The sequence below is a fragment of the Lichenostomus cassidix genome, chromosome 11, assembly GCF_008360975.1.
Source record: "Lichenostomus cassidix isolate B80296 chromosome 11, HeHo_3.0, whole genome shotgun sequence".
Taxonomy (NCBI): domain Eukaryota; kingdom Metazoa; phylum Chordata; class Aves; order Passeriformes; family Meliphagidae; genus Lichenostomus; species Lichenostomus cassidix.
The window spans coordinates 18,712,866-18,730,369 of record NC_139492.1 but is presented as its reverse complement, the minus strand read 5'-3'; the positions used below and the strand labels follow the sequence as shown (position 1 = coordinate 18,730,369).

Sequence of the window (17,504 nt, the reverse complement as noted above, 5' to 3'; positions counted from 1 at the left end):
GAGGTCACTGGGGTCACACTGAAACACTACAGGCTCCTTATGGAAAAAGAGACTGCTTTGTGCCTGGAAATGCTGCCGTGTGTGGGAATTGAAGGCTGCTCTGGGATGCCTGTGCTCTTCCCTGGGCTGCAGCAAGGCCCCCTGAAGGCTGTGCAGCTCCAGCCTGCACAGCTGTGCTGCAGCCTCTGCAGGTAAAGCCAGTTGTAGATGGGGATCCACTGCCACCTCTCCATCACTCGTGGAAGGTTTCTTTTGAGGGAGAACTTGAAGCAGGCTTTCCAATGATCTGGAAAGCCTGGTACCAAAGGAAAAATGTGAATATTAGAATATATTTTTTTTCCATTTGCTTCTATATGGTTCTCATAATCATCTTTTTTCAGGCAGTGTTTTGCCTACTGAAACACATAGTTAGACAAATAATTATTTGAAAATGCTTTGTTGCCAATACACTGAATGAGATGTGCTAGTGACACCTAAAATGAAAACAAAATGCTCTTCTTTTTCCTTCTGCTCTAAAACATGCAAAATATCATAAAATCAACAAGTAGGCTTGACTGGATAACATTTATCTTCATTATGAGTGGCTGATTTCAATGGATTTTGCAATGCTTCAACAAGGTCAGATGCACTGCTTGTCTCTGCTGCTCTTTTATGCTGTGTGATGTCATGGAACACTTTGAAGAACAAACAGGGTCTAGTCTAGGTAAAGTTGCAAAATTCACTGTAAAAAAATCCCATTGTACCCCTGTTTAAAGATATAAAATTGGTAAAACTTCCAGAGATTTTATTCTTCCATTGGTCTGAGTTCTTCAGAAGAATTGAAGGAAAGATCCACTTTTATTCACACACTTGGGGTCTGAAGGCCAGTGGGAGAATTTCTCCACATTCCTGCTGGAGGTGTGCTGGGGCTGAAGTGTTCACAGCCCACTGTCCCGGACAGGGGAGCAACCTCCAGAGTGGGAGATGACTGAGATGGCTGAGCTGGGCTCCTGCAAGTCTTGGAGCCTCACTGCATCATTTGCAGCCCATCCTGTAGTCCCAGATGCTGCTTCCTCTTCCTGGCTGATATAGATATTTACAGATATTTCATTTCTTTGGCAAGGGTCCGTAAGGGAATATGGGGGAGGATCATCTGTGGGAATATATATCTGTGTTGCTCCTGGCCCCACACAGTCATCATAGCTGAAAGAAAAAAAAAATTCATTGGATTCCTGGGAAAAAAGCTACAGTGCATTATTTCAGCATAACAGAGGCAGGTAAAGTGAGAAAAAGGAGTGTCTGGTGTTTTGTTCTTCAGCCCACATCCTTGCTGCCCCTGCCATGTGAGACACTCAGGAATGTAACACCTAAAACCTCATCTCAAAATACCCAGAGATAATCCCAGAGCAGCACAGTCACAGCAAATGTGATGCACCAGGGCTCATTTCTGTTATCACCTGCCTGTAAGAGCCAGATTAGAAGAAGCTGGGGAAAAAGGAAATGGTGTTGCTGTTTTAGTTGTGAAATAAGGTATAGAGAGCTCTTGATGGAGTCTCTAGTAGATTATCACTCTGTGCTGTCCTGATTGCAGGTCTCTGGAGCTCAGCCAGCACTGCCTGGGTGGGCTGCCTGGGTGGAAGGTGTGTGCTGGCAGGGGCAGCAGGATTTCTTGCTGAGCTGCAGAGTTGTGCTGCATAATCTGGACAGACTCTGATGGTCACTCTGACTAGGCCCAGTGCCCAGCACATTCCTCCCACAGAGCAGGAGTGCAAGGCAGGTGAGTTGGTGGGATTTCCATGAAGAGCTAGCTCAGGTGTAGCCAGGCCTTGTAGTTCTGGCTGTGCCACCAGGCTGGTGCCAGGGGAACTGTTCCCTGCTGGCTCTGCCCCCTGCTCTGAGCTCTCTGTCCCAGTGGGAATGCAGTCAGGCTCCTTGCATGGCAGCTTGGGCTGCACAGCCCAGGGAGGGCCCTGAGGGGATGGTGAGCCTGGCAGCCCTGGGGCTGTGCTGGGGTGTCGGTGTGTGTTGCAGGAGGGGATGGGGATGCAGTGAGGGGACACCAGCAGGCCCCATGTGTTGGCACTGCCCAGCCCTGGAGCCCAGAGCCTGCAGCCCCAGCAGGCCTGGGCACAGCTGGTGATCCTCCCTGCTCCCTGGTGATCCCCTGGCTGCCCTGTTTGTCCCCACACTGAACCTGACCCCCTTTTGCCTTCAAACCAGCCCAGCTCCCATGGTCCAAAGGAAGGCCCTGTTCTCCTGGCTGCCTGGCCACAGGCCACAATGATAAAGTCACAGCATCACAATCTGAAATGTTAGACCTGCTTTATGGCTGCTGTTTAACCACTTCAGCATCATTTAAAATCCAATCCTGAAAAAGGAAATGTTTTCTGGTAAAAACCCTTTCCCTACTGAGTTAACCTGAAAAACATTTCTCCTGGAGCCAGACAAATTAAGGACTTTTTTCCTCAGCCACACTAACTTCAGAGCAATTAAGATCTAGGATATTTCCTGAAAATTTGGATATTTAACGTGTGTCTTCCCAGCAGACTGCAGGGACACACTCTGCCCCAGTACCTTGTTAATGCCAGGCTAAACCAAGCTCCCAAACCCCAGTCTGGGTCACAGGAATGGTTCTTGGGGAAGGGAGAGGTAAGAAAATGAAATCATAGTGCTACATTGCTAAACTCAAATATCCATGGGTGTTTTTATTTTTACCTCCCTTTCATCTTACTTTTATATTCATCAGGACAACAGCTTTAAATTTAGACTAGAACATTTTGATTTCCCCATCAGAAAATAATATCTAAGAACCTATGTCTGAAAACCCTGAATAGGGCTGCTAAATACTTCAGAAAAGTCCCAGCATGTGAGAAGTAGGATTGTTTTTTTACAGCATAAGGAAAAGATGTCACTCCAGCCTCTACCAAACACACAAAAGCTTTCAAACATACCTGGTGGTCATTTAAAAGCTCTTAGACCTCAGTCAGAGATCCTGATGTCCTCAACTGTCCTTGAGCTCAGTGAGGGTAAAGGAACAGCCACTCTGCAAGATTCCTATGAGCTGCACCTTTCCTTAATTTACATTTTGCTGACCCAAAGCCCAGTGAATTTATTTCAAATCTCTCCACAGGTTTTGACTGACTTAATCAGGCTAACAGAGAGCACTTCCTGGGTCTGTTAGCACAGGGGAAAGTTTCCATTCAGAAAAGCCCACAGTAGTGTGAGTTTCAAGGTGGAAAATTTGGGATCCTTTTGCCAAGACACAAAAGAGAAGAAGCTGCTCTGTCTCCTGATTCTGGGAAATCTGCCACTGACCTGAAGGAGAAATGGGCACAGAGTGAACTGTTTCTTGTTGCTGCTACCTGATCATCTGCTTTTCTCTCCCTTGGATTTAATTTAATGTCTTTCCTGGACCACAGCTCAGCTCTGTAGAACTGAACTGCCAGCTGGGATAAACAGGGAAATAATTCCTTGTGAAGGAGACTTTTAAGGGTCAAGTCAAATGGGTGCAAATTGTGGTACTGAAGAGTTGGCATTTCAGTGTTTAGTTCCAAATATCAATATATTTGTGTTAGGGCACTTTTTCCTACATACACGTGATGGACAAAAATAATTCTCTCTTTTTCTTCAAAAGCAAGTAATGTTCTTTCTTTCCTCTCATTTTTTTGCAATTCAGATCACATTTTAAAAATTGAATAAGGTAGTAAAAACACATGGCAGACTTTCAATTAAACAGCTTTTTGGGAGCTTCACAGCTGTACCTACAGATCATTGAGGCCATGGGGAGAATTACAAATAATTCAAATAGTTGTGGGTTGGTTTTTTTTTTAAATAACTTTTTGTATTATGTTATCAATTTATGATCTTGATGTTAATTTCCTGTGTTCTTTTCTGTGCATAGGATCTTTGCTTGTAGAGCTGACACTGCAAACAGCCACTGCTCTGTTACTGCAGATAAGGTTCCTTAGCACTCTCTGCTGAGGATACACTGGAGATGAATTAAGGTCATAAAAGAGACTTCAACTTTGTATTTTTTCCTTAGTTTCCAAGCATTTTGTGTTCTTTTTTTTAATGTATTTTTGTTGGTTTTTTTGTTTGTTTGGGGGTTTTGTTTTTCTTTGTTTGTTTTGTGGTGTGATTTTTTCCCCCTCAGTTTAGCAGCATCTGTACTTTGGTTGTGCTTTTAGAGTGCTGTTCTAGAGGTATCCATGTAGGATAAATAATGTATTAGCAACTCTACAAGCATGAATTTTATTTTGCAGTCTGTCCTTCAAGGAGATCTTAATATGTAAACTTACATGACTTTACAAGGTCTTTTTTATCAGCAAATCTAAGTAAGTATTATACGAAATAATACCCAGTTGGACAGGCATCCACTGTCCATGGATAGTGCTGGCTGGAAAACCATTCCTCAAAAGATTTGAAGGATTACTTATAAAAAATTGGAATAGCAATAATTTCTTGCAGTTGACTAGCAAGTGTTGATGTGAGTGATGATGGCCTTACTGTCATCTTAAAATAAAGCCAAACCCTGATCCCCAATCTGGAGCTAAATAGGCAAAAGATTGGGGTGGGGGAAGTTAGGAGGTTTTTTTAAAATTTGTTTTTGATTTTGTGGGTTTTAAAAAATAATTATTTATTTTATTTATTTTAATTTCGCATTTTATGTGTGAGCTTTTTGTGGGCCAGATTTCTCCTGGTTTAGCTGCCTCACTCAGAAGCTCCCAGTTTAGTCAGGGCACCAGAAACACCAGGGAAGTGGAAATGGGAGAGATGGAGGATGGGGAGAGGTTTGAGGCTGCAGCTCATGAAAGAAATCATCATATTGCAACCTCAGGAACTGCTAAAGGAATGATACCTACATATAGATATGTAGGGGGTGTGTGTACATATCTATCTATCTATATATATATAGATATAAATATTTAATTTTTTTACACATATATATGTTTTGCAACTGAAAATGCAGGACCATGGAGTGGAAAACCAAAAATACTTGTTCATCTTTTACAAAAAACCACAACAATAGTTATATTTTATCTGTCAGATTCACTTCTGTGAAGATGCTGGACACGTATAAAGTAGCTCAGGCTTGAAGTTCACTACAGCAGTCACAGGAAAATCCTTTTAGACAGGAAAGCAAATGCTTTTGGAAAGTGTTGTGTTACCATAATACAAATAATGCACCACAGGAACTCATTACACTGCATCTTGTGGATACTAGCCCTGAAAAAGTCCTTGGCTACAGCAGTTGTGTGAATCCACTTTAATCCATTGCTTTTTCAAACTTGTGTTATCTGGAGGTTCAGTGTGTCAGCTGAGAAGGAAGGAATTACTGACCATGAGCTGTGCTGCTGTCTACATGGTTTTGGCTTTGTTTTTGTTGCAATACCTGCACGCTCATTGGAGACATGGTTTGAGTTTTTAGGGATAATTTCCCTGGGAAAAGCAAGGAAAGCTGATGTCTGTTAACATCTTCCTGCAGGTAGATGTGATCTGCAGAAAGGGCAACGTTGCTCAAGAATGACAGCAGCACTCCAAGATGACCTTGTTGACTCAGAACATGGCAGGGGCAGCAAAAACTTTGTGAATTTGTCAGGTCTTGTTGCAGTAACTATTAGGATGAGTTTGTTGCCAGGGAAACCCCAAAGAGCTGATTTAACTGGCTGGCATTCATAAATTATGAGCCACTCTCTGGGGCAAGAAGAAGGTTCTGCTGACAGAATTTTTTAAGAAACAAACAACAAGTGAAAAAAGGCAGAGTTGGGGAATGAAGAATTCTTTGTGCAATGGATGTCTTGTAGTTCACTTTGTTAATTTGTTGTATGTTCTGACTCTACTAAAATTGCTCCTGTTGCATTGTTTCTGTTTTGGTGATGACCTACTGTGTTCTTTTGACAGTGGCAAACAGAATCACTAGATCTGGAAAATAAATGTGCTGCCAGGTTCGAGCTGTGATGAAAACAGCAAAAAGGGTGTTTATATGATGTTACCTAATGGAAAAGCTGAAATTAGAACAATCATTAGAACAATTATTGTAGCTCTCTACAGCAAGGTTCAGATGCAAAATAAAAGAGATGTGTTTGATGGCCATGTAGGCATCAGCTGATGATGCTGAACTCCACCTTCTCTGACGGCGCAATTTGCTCACAGCCAGGTTTGTAGGAGAGCAGCCTGGAAATCTGTCCATGTTTCCTTTGAGGTTTGTTTTCCTAGAATACATATTTTCATTGGTGATTTATTATTACCACAAGGAAATGTATCATTTTTGACAGAACTGCTCTTGCTCATATGTCATGAGCCAGGATATTTTTCTAGGTTTATTTTTGATCCTGACAGTTTCCATTTGAGACACTGTGCATTTAATAACTATATTTTGCCCTTTCCTTTACATGCTTTGTCATTGAATTATTGAGCATTAGTTTGATATTTTTCTATAATAGCAATCCATCCCATATTATTGATTGTCTGAGACATTCACTTAGTTTAATTCTTGAGCAGTGACTTAGAATGAAAAGCCAAGACATGTCTCTTTATTAAAAAATAAACAGCCCTGATCTCTGGGGCCTCATAAGTAGGAGAACTGGGAGTGCAAGAATAAACAACTGGAGTTTGAAATTTAAACAAGGGGGAGATTCCTCCTAAGGCATTCTGGGGGAATCTCTCTTTTTGTAGCTGGAGAGGACACTCATCCCCTGACTTCCCTGATTTTCAAGCCCCCAGAGGTGTGGTCAGTGCACCTCCAGGGTCTCAGAGTAGGTAACCATGAACAAATACCACTGTTAGCATTTATCTTAATGTTTTTAAACAGTAGAAAATATAACCCAAGGAATTGTTCAAGGAAACATCTAGGGCTCAAGTAACCTAACCATTGAAGAGACAGGAAATGTAGAATTTATTTTTCTTCTTCCTTTTCTGCTGTTCACAGTTATTTCTGGAATTTCCAGTTCCTCAGAGCTACAACAGGAATATTTGTGTTAATGAGCACTAAAAAGCTGCATCTTTATTCTGCACCCTGTGGTTAAGATAATCTTGAGGAAGTTATGACTTTGATGAATAAATATTCCTGATAAAAATGAAATTCAAACATAGATAACATTTGAAACTGATATAATGCAGTTTCAACATAATTGTGCAGCTTTAAACAATTGAAATAAATCTTTTAAATAAAACAAGTCATTCTAAGATGAAGATTTCATATGGTACATATGAATCATCAGCAGTATTTAGTCTCTGGATTTCTGTAACCACTGTACAGTAAAGGATGGTGGGCACTGATTGAGTAACAATAATCAGTTAAGATAAATAAAAATTTGTAGCCTCCCAAGCCATGGAATTAATCCACAAACAGGGTTCCAAACAGCACCACCAATTCTTGCATGTCACCAGAACCTGCTGATGTTTGAGGAAATTTTCCCTTTGACAAGTTTCAGGATCATATTCCTAGAAAGAGCTTTGCTGTAATTATTCAAGGAATGAATGAATTCTGAGCAGGTGAAGGAAAGACTGGCTGCAACATGAGACAGAAAGTCTGTCCATTGGGAAATCAGACAAAAATAATTTTTTTTTTTTAAGTGGAATTATCAAAGATTTGACAGCTTTAAGCTGTGGTTGCTCTGCATATCATGGCAAATTTCTGGTTAGAAATCCTTGCTGCTTCCCTTTCATCAGGTTTTCATGCTTTCAGGGCTGCAGGGTGTTTTTTATGCAGCAATAATTTGCACCTTTAGAGTGAAAGTGGGACAGGTGTAAAGAGAGGCTGCTCACAAGATGCAGCCTCCCCACAGATCTCTTTGATGACAGAAAGCAAAGGGAATTTTGTGCCTCAGCCTCCCAACACACAGGCTGAGGTGTGAGAAGATTTTGGACTACAAAGACAAGAAGCAAAAGAAAGGTGTGGATATTTAAGAGGAATGGAAATGCCACAGAAACTCTCATAAAATGGCTGTAAACAAAGTTAAGATGGAAATAAGCAGTTTGCCAGAATAATTAGGAATTGACTTGTTTCTGTACCTAATATTCATGAGGATTAGCACTGGGATGTGAAGGGAGGGGCTTTTGAGGGTCTAATGTGGAATTTGGAGTTCAAGGAATTGAGAGTTTTAGCTCATGTCATGACATCTAATGGATTTAAACCTGTCATATTTCCAGTGGCATTTTTTACCTTATTCACAGAAAATCTCAGGGTGATGTTTGAAATAACAGCTAAACCTAATCCCAAATGTCCATCTCATGCTTTTCCAGCTGTCATTGTAATGTGACCAAAGCTCCTCACCTGGTTTGCTCTCAGGAAAATGGCCTCAGACAAGGAATACAGCACAATATAGAAAGATTTTATGTCAGTTCCCTGCAAGCCTAATTCTGTCTTTCAAGAAATTCCAGGAAGCTGCTTTGGCTAACTTCCATCCTCAAAAGTGGGAGATGGAAAATAATGTCTTAGAAAAGAAAGTCCCTTAAGTGGTTTTGTTTCTTTTAAAAATATATTTAAAGGGAAATTAGTGTCTGTCTTTAAGACACGAGCATTTCCTTTTGCCATTTAAAAGTAATTTTTAAATTGATTTACCCATTTAAACAATGCAGACAGAACATGGTTAGTGGGAGTACTGGGATTTCTCAAGTCTAAAGAAGACGATTTTGTCTAGAACAGATCCTCTGTAGACTGGACAGGATAACCAGCAGAGCTCACAAACAAAGCCCCACACAATGTGCTCTAATAGGAATACTGGGATAAAGGGTCTTGATGTTTTTTACCATCATGTGCCTGTGGGGGAACATTCAATGTGAAATATGGAGAGGACTTTTGAGGTTCCATTAAAACTATTCCTGGAGCTAAATGCCTTCATCCTCCTGAGCAGTCATTCCTCAGGGATGTTCTGTGGTAGACACTCCTGAGTCACAGATGCAAAAGGCAATAACCTTGATTGCCTACAGCTCTGTATATATCACTCATATCCAATCACTGAGGAGTGAAAAAGCACTTCTGCAGTGGGTGAGATGCATTTCCCCTGGACACAAGGTGAGGAGTTGATAAAATTCCTTTCATGCAGTGAAATCTCCTCATTGCTTGGATCTTATTGACTCTCCTACAGAAAATGTAGTAATTTTTAATTTACTTGGACTTTAGTTGATACTGTAATTCAAGCCATTTCAAACATGTGAGCTCACCTTATTTTAAACAGTTTTCTTAGTACATATTTATAAAAAGATAATTAGCAAAGCTCACCATAAGTGTGTGTGTTGCAAAGAACTCAGCACAGTGAACGTGAGCTCATGATTTGTCTCTATAACGGTGTTATCCCCCCAGTGTCAACAGTGTGATTTTGCTCATGCCAGCACAGAGAATGTTGAACAAAATGACAAATATTGGGTTTAAAGGCTTTCCAGTGTTTCTTTCCAAGTCATACTGACCATGATGATAGTTGAGCTATGGCAGGGAGATTGTTCTTGTCTGGGTTGAATGTGTTCAGTTTGCTAATTTGGAGGGACTGGAATTCTGTGGTTTAGAATTGTTTTGAGATCACTTGGATCATCTTTCTCAGACTAAGTTTCTTAGAAACAAAGGTTTTGCCATATCTGGTAACACAGACTATGAAACATTAACTTCCAGCCCTGCTGCAATATCTATACATATCAGAAAAATGCTCTAAAATAAAACCCTCTAATATCCTGAAATGGTTTGGTTCATAGCCCCTGTATTTTGTTTTTATATTTCCCTTCTACACTTCATGTAAAATCCACATGACAGATGCTAACACAGATCTGAGACTCATTAAAAAGTCATTAATTATCCTGTTTGTGGATAGCAGCACTGTATATTTTGGGCTGTCAAGACAAATTGACTAAATGGCTTCTCTGTAACCACCATGCAACTGTGGCAGGCTAATGACAAAATTCCATGCATGGCTTCCTTCTAAATCTAACAGAAAATCTGATGCACAAAGTGGTTAGTGGAAGTGCCTATGGTGATAATCAGAGTGAGTCTCAAATGAAACTTGTGATTTAGATATCAGATCAATTATTAATATCCCGAGGAATTTTTCACAGATTAATTTACCAATAACAGTTTTTATATAAATAATGTTTTATATAAATGGTGTTATTGGACTTCCAGCTGGAGAGGTGGGAGTGGGCAGTCCTGAACAGGGAGCTCTCTCTCACCACAAACATGGGGACTGTTTCATCAGCCTTCCCCTTCAATCCCTTTTCCATTCCTTTTGTGACTTAAAGCTCAGCTATGAAATCTAACCAAAGCATTCTAGACTAACCACCCCTTGGCCAAATAAAGGCATTGTGCTTTCTCCTGAAACCATTTCTGAGAGTGTGGATTGGCAGAAATGGTGCCCAGGAGCCCTGGGCTCCACCCTGCTCTTGGTTCTCAGTGCCTCTTGCAGTTTAATGCCTTGGTTGTTGCTCCTTTGCTTTTCACTCACTGAGTTCTCTCACCTCAAAGATTTTTACTGCCCATGCAGTTCCTTTCCTTGCTGCTCTTCATTTCTGTTCTGCTGATGCCACAGCTGCATTATTAACTTTTGGCTATGCTAGTTTAGCTTTAAATTACATCTTGTCCTCCAGGAATTAGAAGGAGGAATTACTTTAATTTAGGCAGTGTTACATTTCAGTATACCTACACTTCAAAATATTACCACATGCAATGAGATTGGTCCCAGGGAGTTAGTATTTTGAATGCACAAGGTCAAGCATGTCTTGTTTCTGCTTCCAGGCCATGTCTGACAGCTTTCCTGCTGTTAGCACCCATCAGTCCAAATGCTCTCCATGCTCTACTAAATAAAAATAGACACTGTGGTGTTATGCCATGCAGGAGAGTATAAAGAGAAATATACAGGAATTTTTCAGGCTTTACATAATGCAGGAATTCAGACAGTGCCTCTCACCCAGTGCTTTTCTGAACAGAGTTAAAATGGTCTGGAGAATGCATTAGTAGCAAGTTTAAAAGTCTCCATGTAGCTTTGCTTTCAGCCATCTGCTTTCCCTGAACTTCCCCAAGTTGTGTTGCTAAGATATAAAATTTACTAAGATTTTGATGATTTGCCAAAGCTACTTTTTCTAAAATATTTAAATGTGGTAGCAGTGAGAAAACAGCCAAACCATTAACAATAATCTTTACTCTGGACCTGTGATGTAGGGCGGGAATTACTGGGATGAGCAGTGTTTTCCAGTGTGTGCAGAGAGAGATCCTCAACCCTCAGGGACACAGGCAGCTCAGCCCAGCAGGGAATCTTGAGTGGCTGCACACCTTTATGTGTTCCAGAATGGTTCTGAGAACAAGTAGGACACAAGATAATTAACCCTTGCCAGGTTTATTACAGAAGCAACTGCAGAATTTAGTGAAAAACATGGATAATCAGTGCCATCCTGTGTCACTCTTCTCTCCTTCAAACAGAACTCCATAGAGGTGGAAAAACCTAAACCTGAGCGTGTTTCAAACTGGAAATGGAAGCATTCTTTGGTGTGGTCTTTGGTGATCTGCCTGCTAAAGCAATATATTGTCAGTTTGTTCTCAGGAATCTGGCCAGCTGCCCACTCAGAGTCTTGCTTGGGTGTCAGCTGGCTGCCTTTTATTAGTAAAGACTCATGGGTGTGAGCCCAAAAACCAGTCTAAATTCTCAAGTGGATTTATATGATGTTCTGTACATTCAGATGCCAGGCTCAGAATAATTTTTCACATTTGAACTTTCTGCTAAAATATTTACACAATCTCTAAAAGCCCATTTATTATCCAGTATGACCTGGTAATACACAACGGGCTGCTTGTAGAACATGCATAGAATAAAAAAAGCAAAAATCTATGTATTGTGTGCTCACAGTGCTGAGTTGCTCTATATCACAGTCAGAAAAGGGATAGTCTTATGGTGGTTTAATGGCTGTTCAACCATTTGCTTTTTGTAAGACACAGCACTACAAAAAGCTTGAAGTGATGCTCTGCTTAAAATGATTTCTGTTGGTTCATTGGAGGCTTTAACTGAATTCCTTCATTTCTGGCCCTCAAGGTGCATGAGGCACATGAAGGAGATGCTCATGGCCCAGAGTGCATCTCCTGTGGCTCATGAGGCTGTTCTTGTACCCTGTGAATGTGAGCATGCAAATTTAGGAGGAGCTGCTGTATAATTTCTGGAATTTGCTTTTTTCTGTTTCCTCTGAACTGAACACTCTCAAAGTCAATAATAAATGTAATTTGAAAGTTCTTGGAAGAAGTATGTATTTTTGACTTTGAAACTTTGACTTGTAAATGCATTTCTTTCAAAGAAAGATGATTGTCAGTAATTCTACATGTGTGTTTCATTAGTATGTCATCACTATGATAAAGTTTAGGGTGAATATCACTAAATGAGAACTGCATGTCCACATCTTTATTTAGTAAAGGTATATTCTGCTATGGAAAACTTGAACTTCCACTGAAGCTGAACAAGGTCTGTCTGTATTCAGAGTTTGTGTGAGCTGAATTTTTGTTGTGGGCTTTGCCAGTGCAGTGCTCAGTGTAACCCTGAGAATGTCAGGCAAATGCTTACCATGGAGGTGGATCAGGATACATGATGTTCACCTGAGAAAGTATATCCAGATAGGAACCAAAATTGCAGGCTGGGGGAAACTCCTCCGTGCAGGTGGATCTCAGCTCTCCAGAGGAGCCGTGAGAGAAGCCATCTGGAGCTGGAAGACAACAATCAATACTGACTGCCCTTCCCCTCCATGGTGGATTCTCTGTCACTCTTATAACAGTGCCATAAATTAGAAAACAATCCCTTTCTGAGGCACAGGAATTGCGGATGTTTTGGAACAATCAGGTTCACAGGATATTTTTATTTCTTTAAGAGTAAATTAACACCATCTGTGGATGAGCCATGGTGTTTCAGGCTGTGACACAGGGACTGTACATTTAGTGCTGCCCTACAAGGTAGATGGAAATTCTTAAGCTTTTCTTGTACGTCAAAGGCTGAAAAAGAGAGTGGGTTCTGCCATGTGCAGCTTCAAATTTTTGTAGGATTACTGAAATTCCCAGGAGTTGCATCCATGGAAAGCTTCTCCAGTCTGGAAGGGGTTTAAAAGGAGAGGCAGGTGTTTGATTGAAGGTGTTTGCTGGGAAAATGTTGTTCTCAACAGAAACACTAACAAAAATGGGAAAAGCTGGAAAATAGTAGAGAAAAATCATCTTGCTGCCAGCTCCTGACTGCTCCAAGGATTTCTTAATGCTTCCATGCAAAAGCTTCCCAGCTCCACAAATACTAACAAGCCAGTGCTATTTTCTGTGTTAGAGGACAGTCAGTGTGTGTTCAGGTAAAACTGACAGTGGGCAGTGTGGCAGATATTCTCTTTTGCACTCAGACAAACAGCATCTGCCCAGGGTTGTTGGAGGTTGGTGCACACTGCCAAAATGAGAGCAGCTCTGGCTTTGCAACACATAGAAATCACAGCAAATGCTGCACCAAGGCTGTAGGGGGATATCAAAATACAACAGAGAATAAATCTTATCCCATTCCAAGGGTAAATAAGGTGTTTAGGAGCTGCCGTGAGCACTGCCTGGGTTATGTTAACCATTAAGGCTGTACTACGGGAATCCACTCCCAGCTCAAAGATGCCATTACACTGCAAAGCTGCCTGTCACTTTCCTGTCCTGTGATGAATTTGATTTTCCATCCCTGGCACGTGGCACGTGTTTTTCGGTGCCCTGAGCCCCAGGCTATCCCCCAGCGAGGCATCCCCGTGTCCCTTACCGTCGGCAGGCTCCCTGCGGAGGTGCGGCTGGCCGAACCTGCTGTCCTTGCGCAGGCTGCCCACCACGATGGTGGCACACGACAGGAACAGCACCAGCCCGATCACCACCCCTGCCACCAGCAGCGGCGACACCAGCAGGTTGGTGTCACTGCCGTTCTCTCCGGAGCCAGGGAAGGCGCTGGATGAGCTGCTCTGGTTCGAGGGAACTGCTGGGCAGAGAGAGAGAAATGTCAGCTGCACAGAGCTTACACAGAGCTTACACAGAGCCCGAGCTAAAGCCTTGCAGAGCCTCAAACACTCCATCGCCCCAGTTCCTGCTCTGGTGGAAATGCCATTTATTAACCGATTCCTGGGGCTGCCAGGAAATGACTCCAGGGGTGACTCTGGCAATCGCTTCCCTGATTTTGGGAATATCCTGCTGAGCCGGTGGTGGATGCTCCTTAATTTTGATGGCTTCTTCCTGCCAGGATTCTTTGTGCCGTGAATTGGCTGATGCTGAAAGAACTGAAGTGCACAAGGAGGAAAGTGGAAAGTCAAAAAGCTGAGGTCCAAGAGAGGAATTGTGTGTTGTTAGGGGTGTGGGAAGACTCCAAGGCTTTGCAGAGAAAGTTTTAAACAAGAGTGAACCAGAGGCTCTGCTTTTGTGGCACAGGGCTTGCTTTACTTCGTGAGGTTAGTCAGCATCCCCAGAAAGTGATTTGTAGTGCAGGAAGAGACTCATCCAAGATGGGATTATTCAGTTGCAACTGCTTTACTCTGGTTTAAAAAAAAATAAAATCTATAAACGTATTATTTGAGTTCAATAATAAATCTGCTTAAAAGAGAATAGCTCCAGTAATTTATTGCCAAGTCAAACAGCTTTTGAGACAAGCTGCAGAGAGAGTATCAAAAGTTAAACAATAATTTTCCCCTAGGGAATCAACTTAGGGAAGCAAGTGATTATACATGGGAATTAATTGCCCAGAGATGTATTTATGGGGGATTACACTGCTAGTGGAGTGGAGGTAAATGGCAGCAATTAAATGAAAAAGATTCAGGATTTTACCCCCCAAATATAATTGCAGTCTCCCCTTACCTGCTCAGGATCAGTAACCCAAAATTTTATTGATGCAAAAAAATTACTGGAGATGCCATATACCAAAACAAGTTGTCAAATATGGCCTGGATATAGTTTTCTTTCTGGCTATATGCCAGTTGAACAAATTATTCCCTGCTGAAATCAAGGCTAACAAAATTTTCTCTTTTGAACATTCTGTGAAGAGAGCGTGTGCTTTGGGAAGCACAATGCTGTTTACAAGGACAGATGTTATCAGAGAGTTCTCAGCAATGTTTTCTCTGCTCTTTTCCTTTGGGAGACACCACTTAGTGTTTTGCAGTCACAATAAGTTTAAAATGAAGACAATGGCTTCAAGCCAGTGCATGTTATCATTGGCTGATGCTTGAAATTGAGGCAACCAACTAGAAACATCTACATAAGAAAAAAGGCAAATTATCATGTAGTGGAGTTTGTTAATTTTCTGGAAGCACTTGGCTGCTGGCTGAGGATCTTTATTAGCATTGAAGACACACAGCCAAGAAATGTGCTGAGCTTTCACCAAGGATTTTATGCCAAAAAAGAAGACTGAATTTTCTGAAAGTTAAATTGATGCTGTAGCAATAAATAAAAAGATTATGGACAAGTGTCCTACTTAATACTCAGTGCAAAGAAGTTTTGGGTATGGGATATGTTTGGGGGGTAAATTCTACTGATTTTAAGGCCCTTGTGCTAGTGCTCAACTTCCTGAAACTTTACAAAATTTCAATCATGTTTCTCCTTTGTACATTTTTTTAGCTATCTCTGTTGGTGATGTGTCCAACACATGGTCTCACTGGCTTTCCATAGCCTTGTTTTTTCAGATTTTTGCAAATTCTGCCTTTGAGAGACGCAAATATCACAGCAGTGGCAGTTTAAATCCTGGCTGCAGGGAATTGACACCTGAACTGGAAACACTGGCAGGTAGCTTATCGGTAATTTTGGCTGACTTGCAAAGGTTAAAGAAGAATCAACGTTGTTGTCAGCATGATGAGAACACGAGCCTGGGGGTGTGAGGTTGCCCCGTGCACTGTCAGGTTTGTGGTCATCAATTTAATGTCAGATAATACTGAAATGGAGTTGGTGAGAAACCTCTGGCAAGTGGGGAGGAAGGAGGCTGCAGTGAGTGCTTTCAGATCTTGTAAAACTTGGGACAAATTCGAAATGATCCTCATTTGAAATGATCCAGGGAGGGCCTGTCTAAGGATATTAATTTTTTTTTTTTCCCACATGTGTGTGGAAGTCAACTGGAATATCAACACAGAGTGTTTGGGAGATTCCTGTGGTGCCACCCAGTATGAGCACTGAAATTTGGACCTGTTTTGCTTTACAGAAGTTTAACAGTTTCACAGTGACTTCCCACAGAAAATACTGTCTTGCACTCTGCGCTGGTATTGAGGTGGTGTGGTTTAGTTCAAGACAGTCCATTCATCCACCACATTCTCAGGGTTTCCTTGGCTATGCCAAATCTTGTCTGGTTTATCTGCTGTTTCTCACCATTATGAATCTTTCTGGTTTTTAATGCTTTTAATCTAATTGAGCCCAGTCTCTCATAAAGATAAGTTATAGTGCAATGTTGCTGTTATCAGAAGGAATGAATGAGTCCCCTTAGCCCAGCTGCTAACACAAAATGTACTTGATAAACTTCTGCTGTGGCACTATTTTCAGTTTGACACTGAGTCTGATCCTCCAGACTTTACTATGGCCTCACTACTGTGACAAACAGCAGCAGAATGAGATGCTGTGTTGATATAAATTCTTTGGGGTTTAGTTTTGTGGACAAAAAAAAAAAAAGGTGTTTATATTACTTTTGGCAAAAGAACAGCTTAGAAATTTATCTCCTCTTATCCAAAACCATCTTCTTTTGATAAAGTGTGCCTTTCTCTATATAAAAATGCTATGGTTTTTCCTTCAGAGTAGAAGTGTCTGGAAATGTATGTGAAGCCCATAAATACAACACCAATAACAGAGTGCTAACATTTTGGTTTTGAGGTAAGTTGTATTCTTTTCCATGAATTTGCAAACTGTAAACAATACATACATAAATATGAATAATTTCTATCTAATCCTCTGAATATGATTTGTGTTGGATGTACACACCATGGCTTTTCTCCACGATGGGAGCTGTGTATCTAACTAGAAACAGCACAAATGGCACAGGGCTGACAGAACACTTCCTTTAGACTGAGCACCAGTGGAAAATTGCCTGCACTGTCCATTCAGTGTCAGACAATCAATTAGCAATTTGCAAAATCCCTTCAAGATCACGAGATATTATTTTACTCAGTGCTTCTGCATCTCAACAAACCGATTGTAAAGTAACTGAGGGAGGTATAGGACAGCCTGACTTTTTGGGGGTATATTGTACTTTCCCTCTGCTGTTAACCTGTCTTTGAAGGGACACTCCTAGTCCCTTTCTAACTCGGCCAAGTTTCAGGGGGTCAGATGCTGGCAGGGTGAGATGTCCTGGTGTGCAGACATGTCCTGGGAGCTTGCTTCAGCCAGCATTCAGCCCTTTACTAGGAGTGGCTTCTCTCCTCCTCAGGTCCTTTCACCTGCTTGTACCCCAGGTGAGAGAGAAGGGAAGCAGCTAGACAGAAATGAAAGTCTCCCCTCCACACTGAAACAGCTGAGTTTGGTGGTGGTGGTGGTTTTTTTGCTTCCTTTTGTCCTGAAGGCACATCAGCTCCAGTCAGGCTGCAATGGCCTCTGTAACTGATGGGTT

General features: G+C 41.5%; 1 protein-coding gene across 2 annotated transcripts in view; it reads right to left on the bottom strand.

Moving 5' to 3' along the window:
• Nucleotides 1-420: 420 nt before the first annotated feature.
• Nucleotides 421-17,504, bottom strand: part of BEAN1 (brain expressed associated with NEDD4 1) — a 52,757-nt gene continuing 35,673 nt past the window's right edge. For both annotated transcript variants that reach the window (XM_085072008.1, XM_085072007.1), the window contains exons 3-5: nt 13,707-13,913; nt 12,507-12,645; nt 421-1,182 (exon numbers count right to left, since the gene is read on the bottom strand). In XM_085072008.1, the coding sequence (XP_084928134.1) occupies nt 918-1,182; nt 12,507-12,645; nt 13,707-13,913 (611 nt within the window). In that variant the 3' untranslated portion in view covers nt 421-917. The remainder of the gene's footprint in view (nt 1,183-12,506; nt 12,646-13,706; nt 13,914-17,504) is intronic.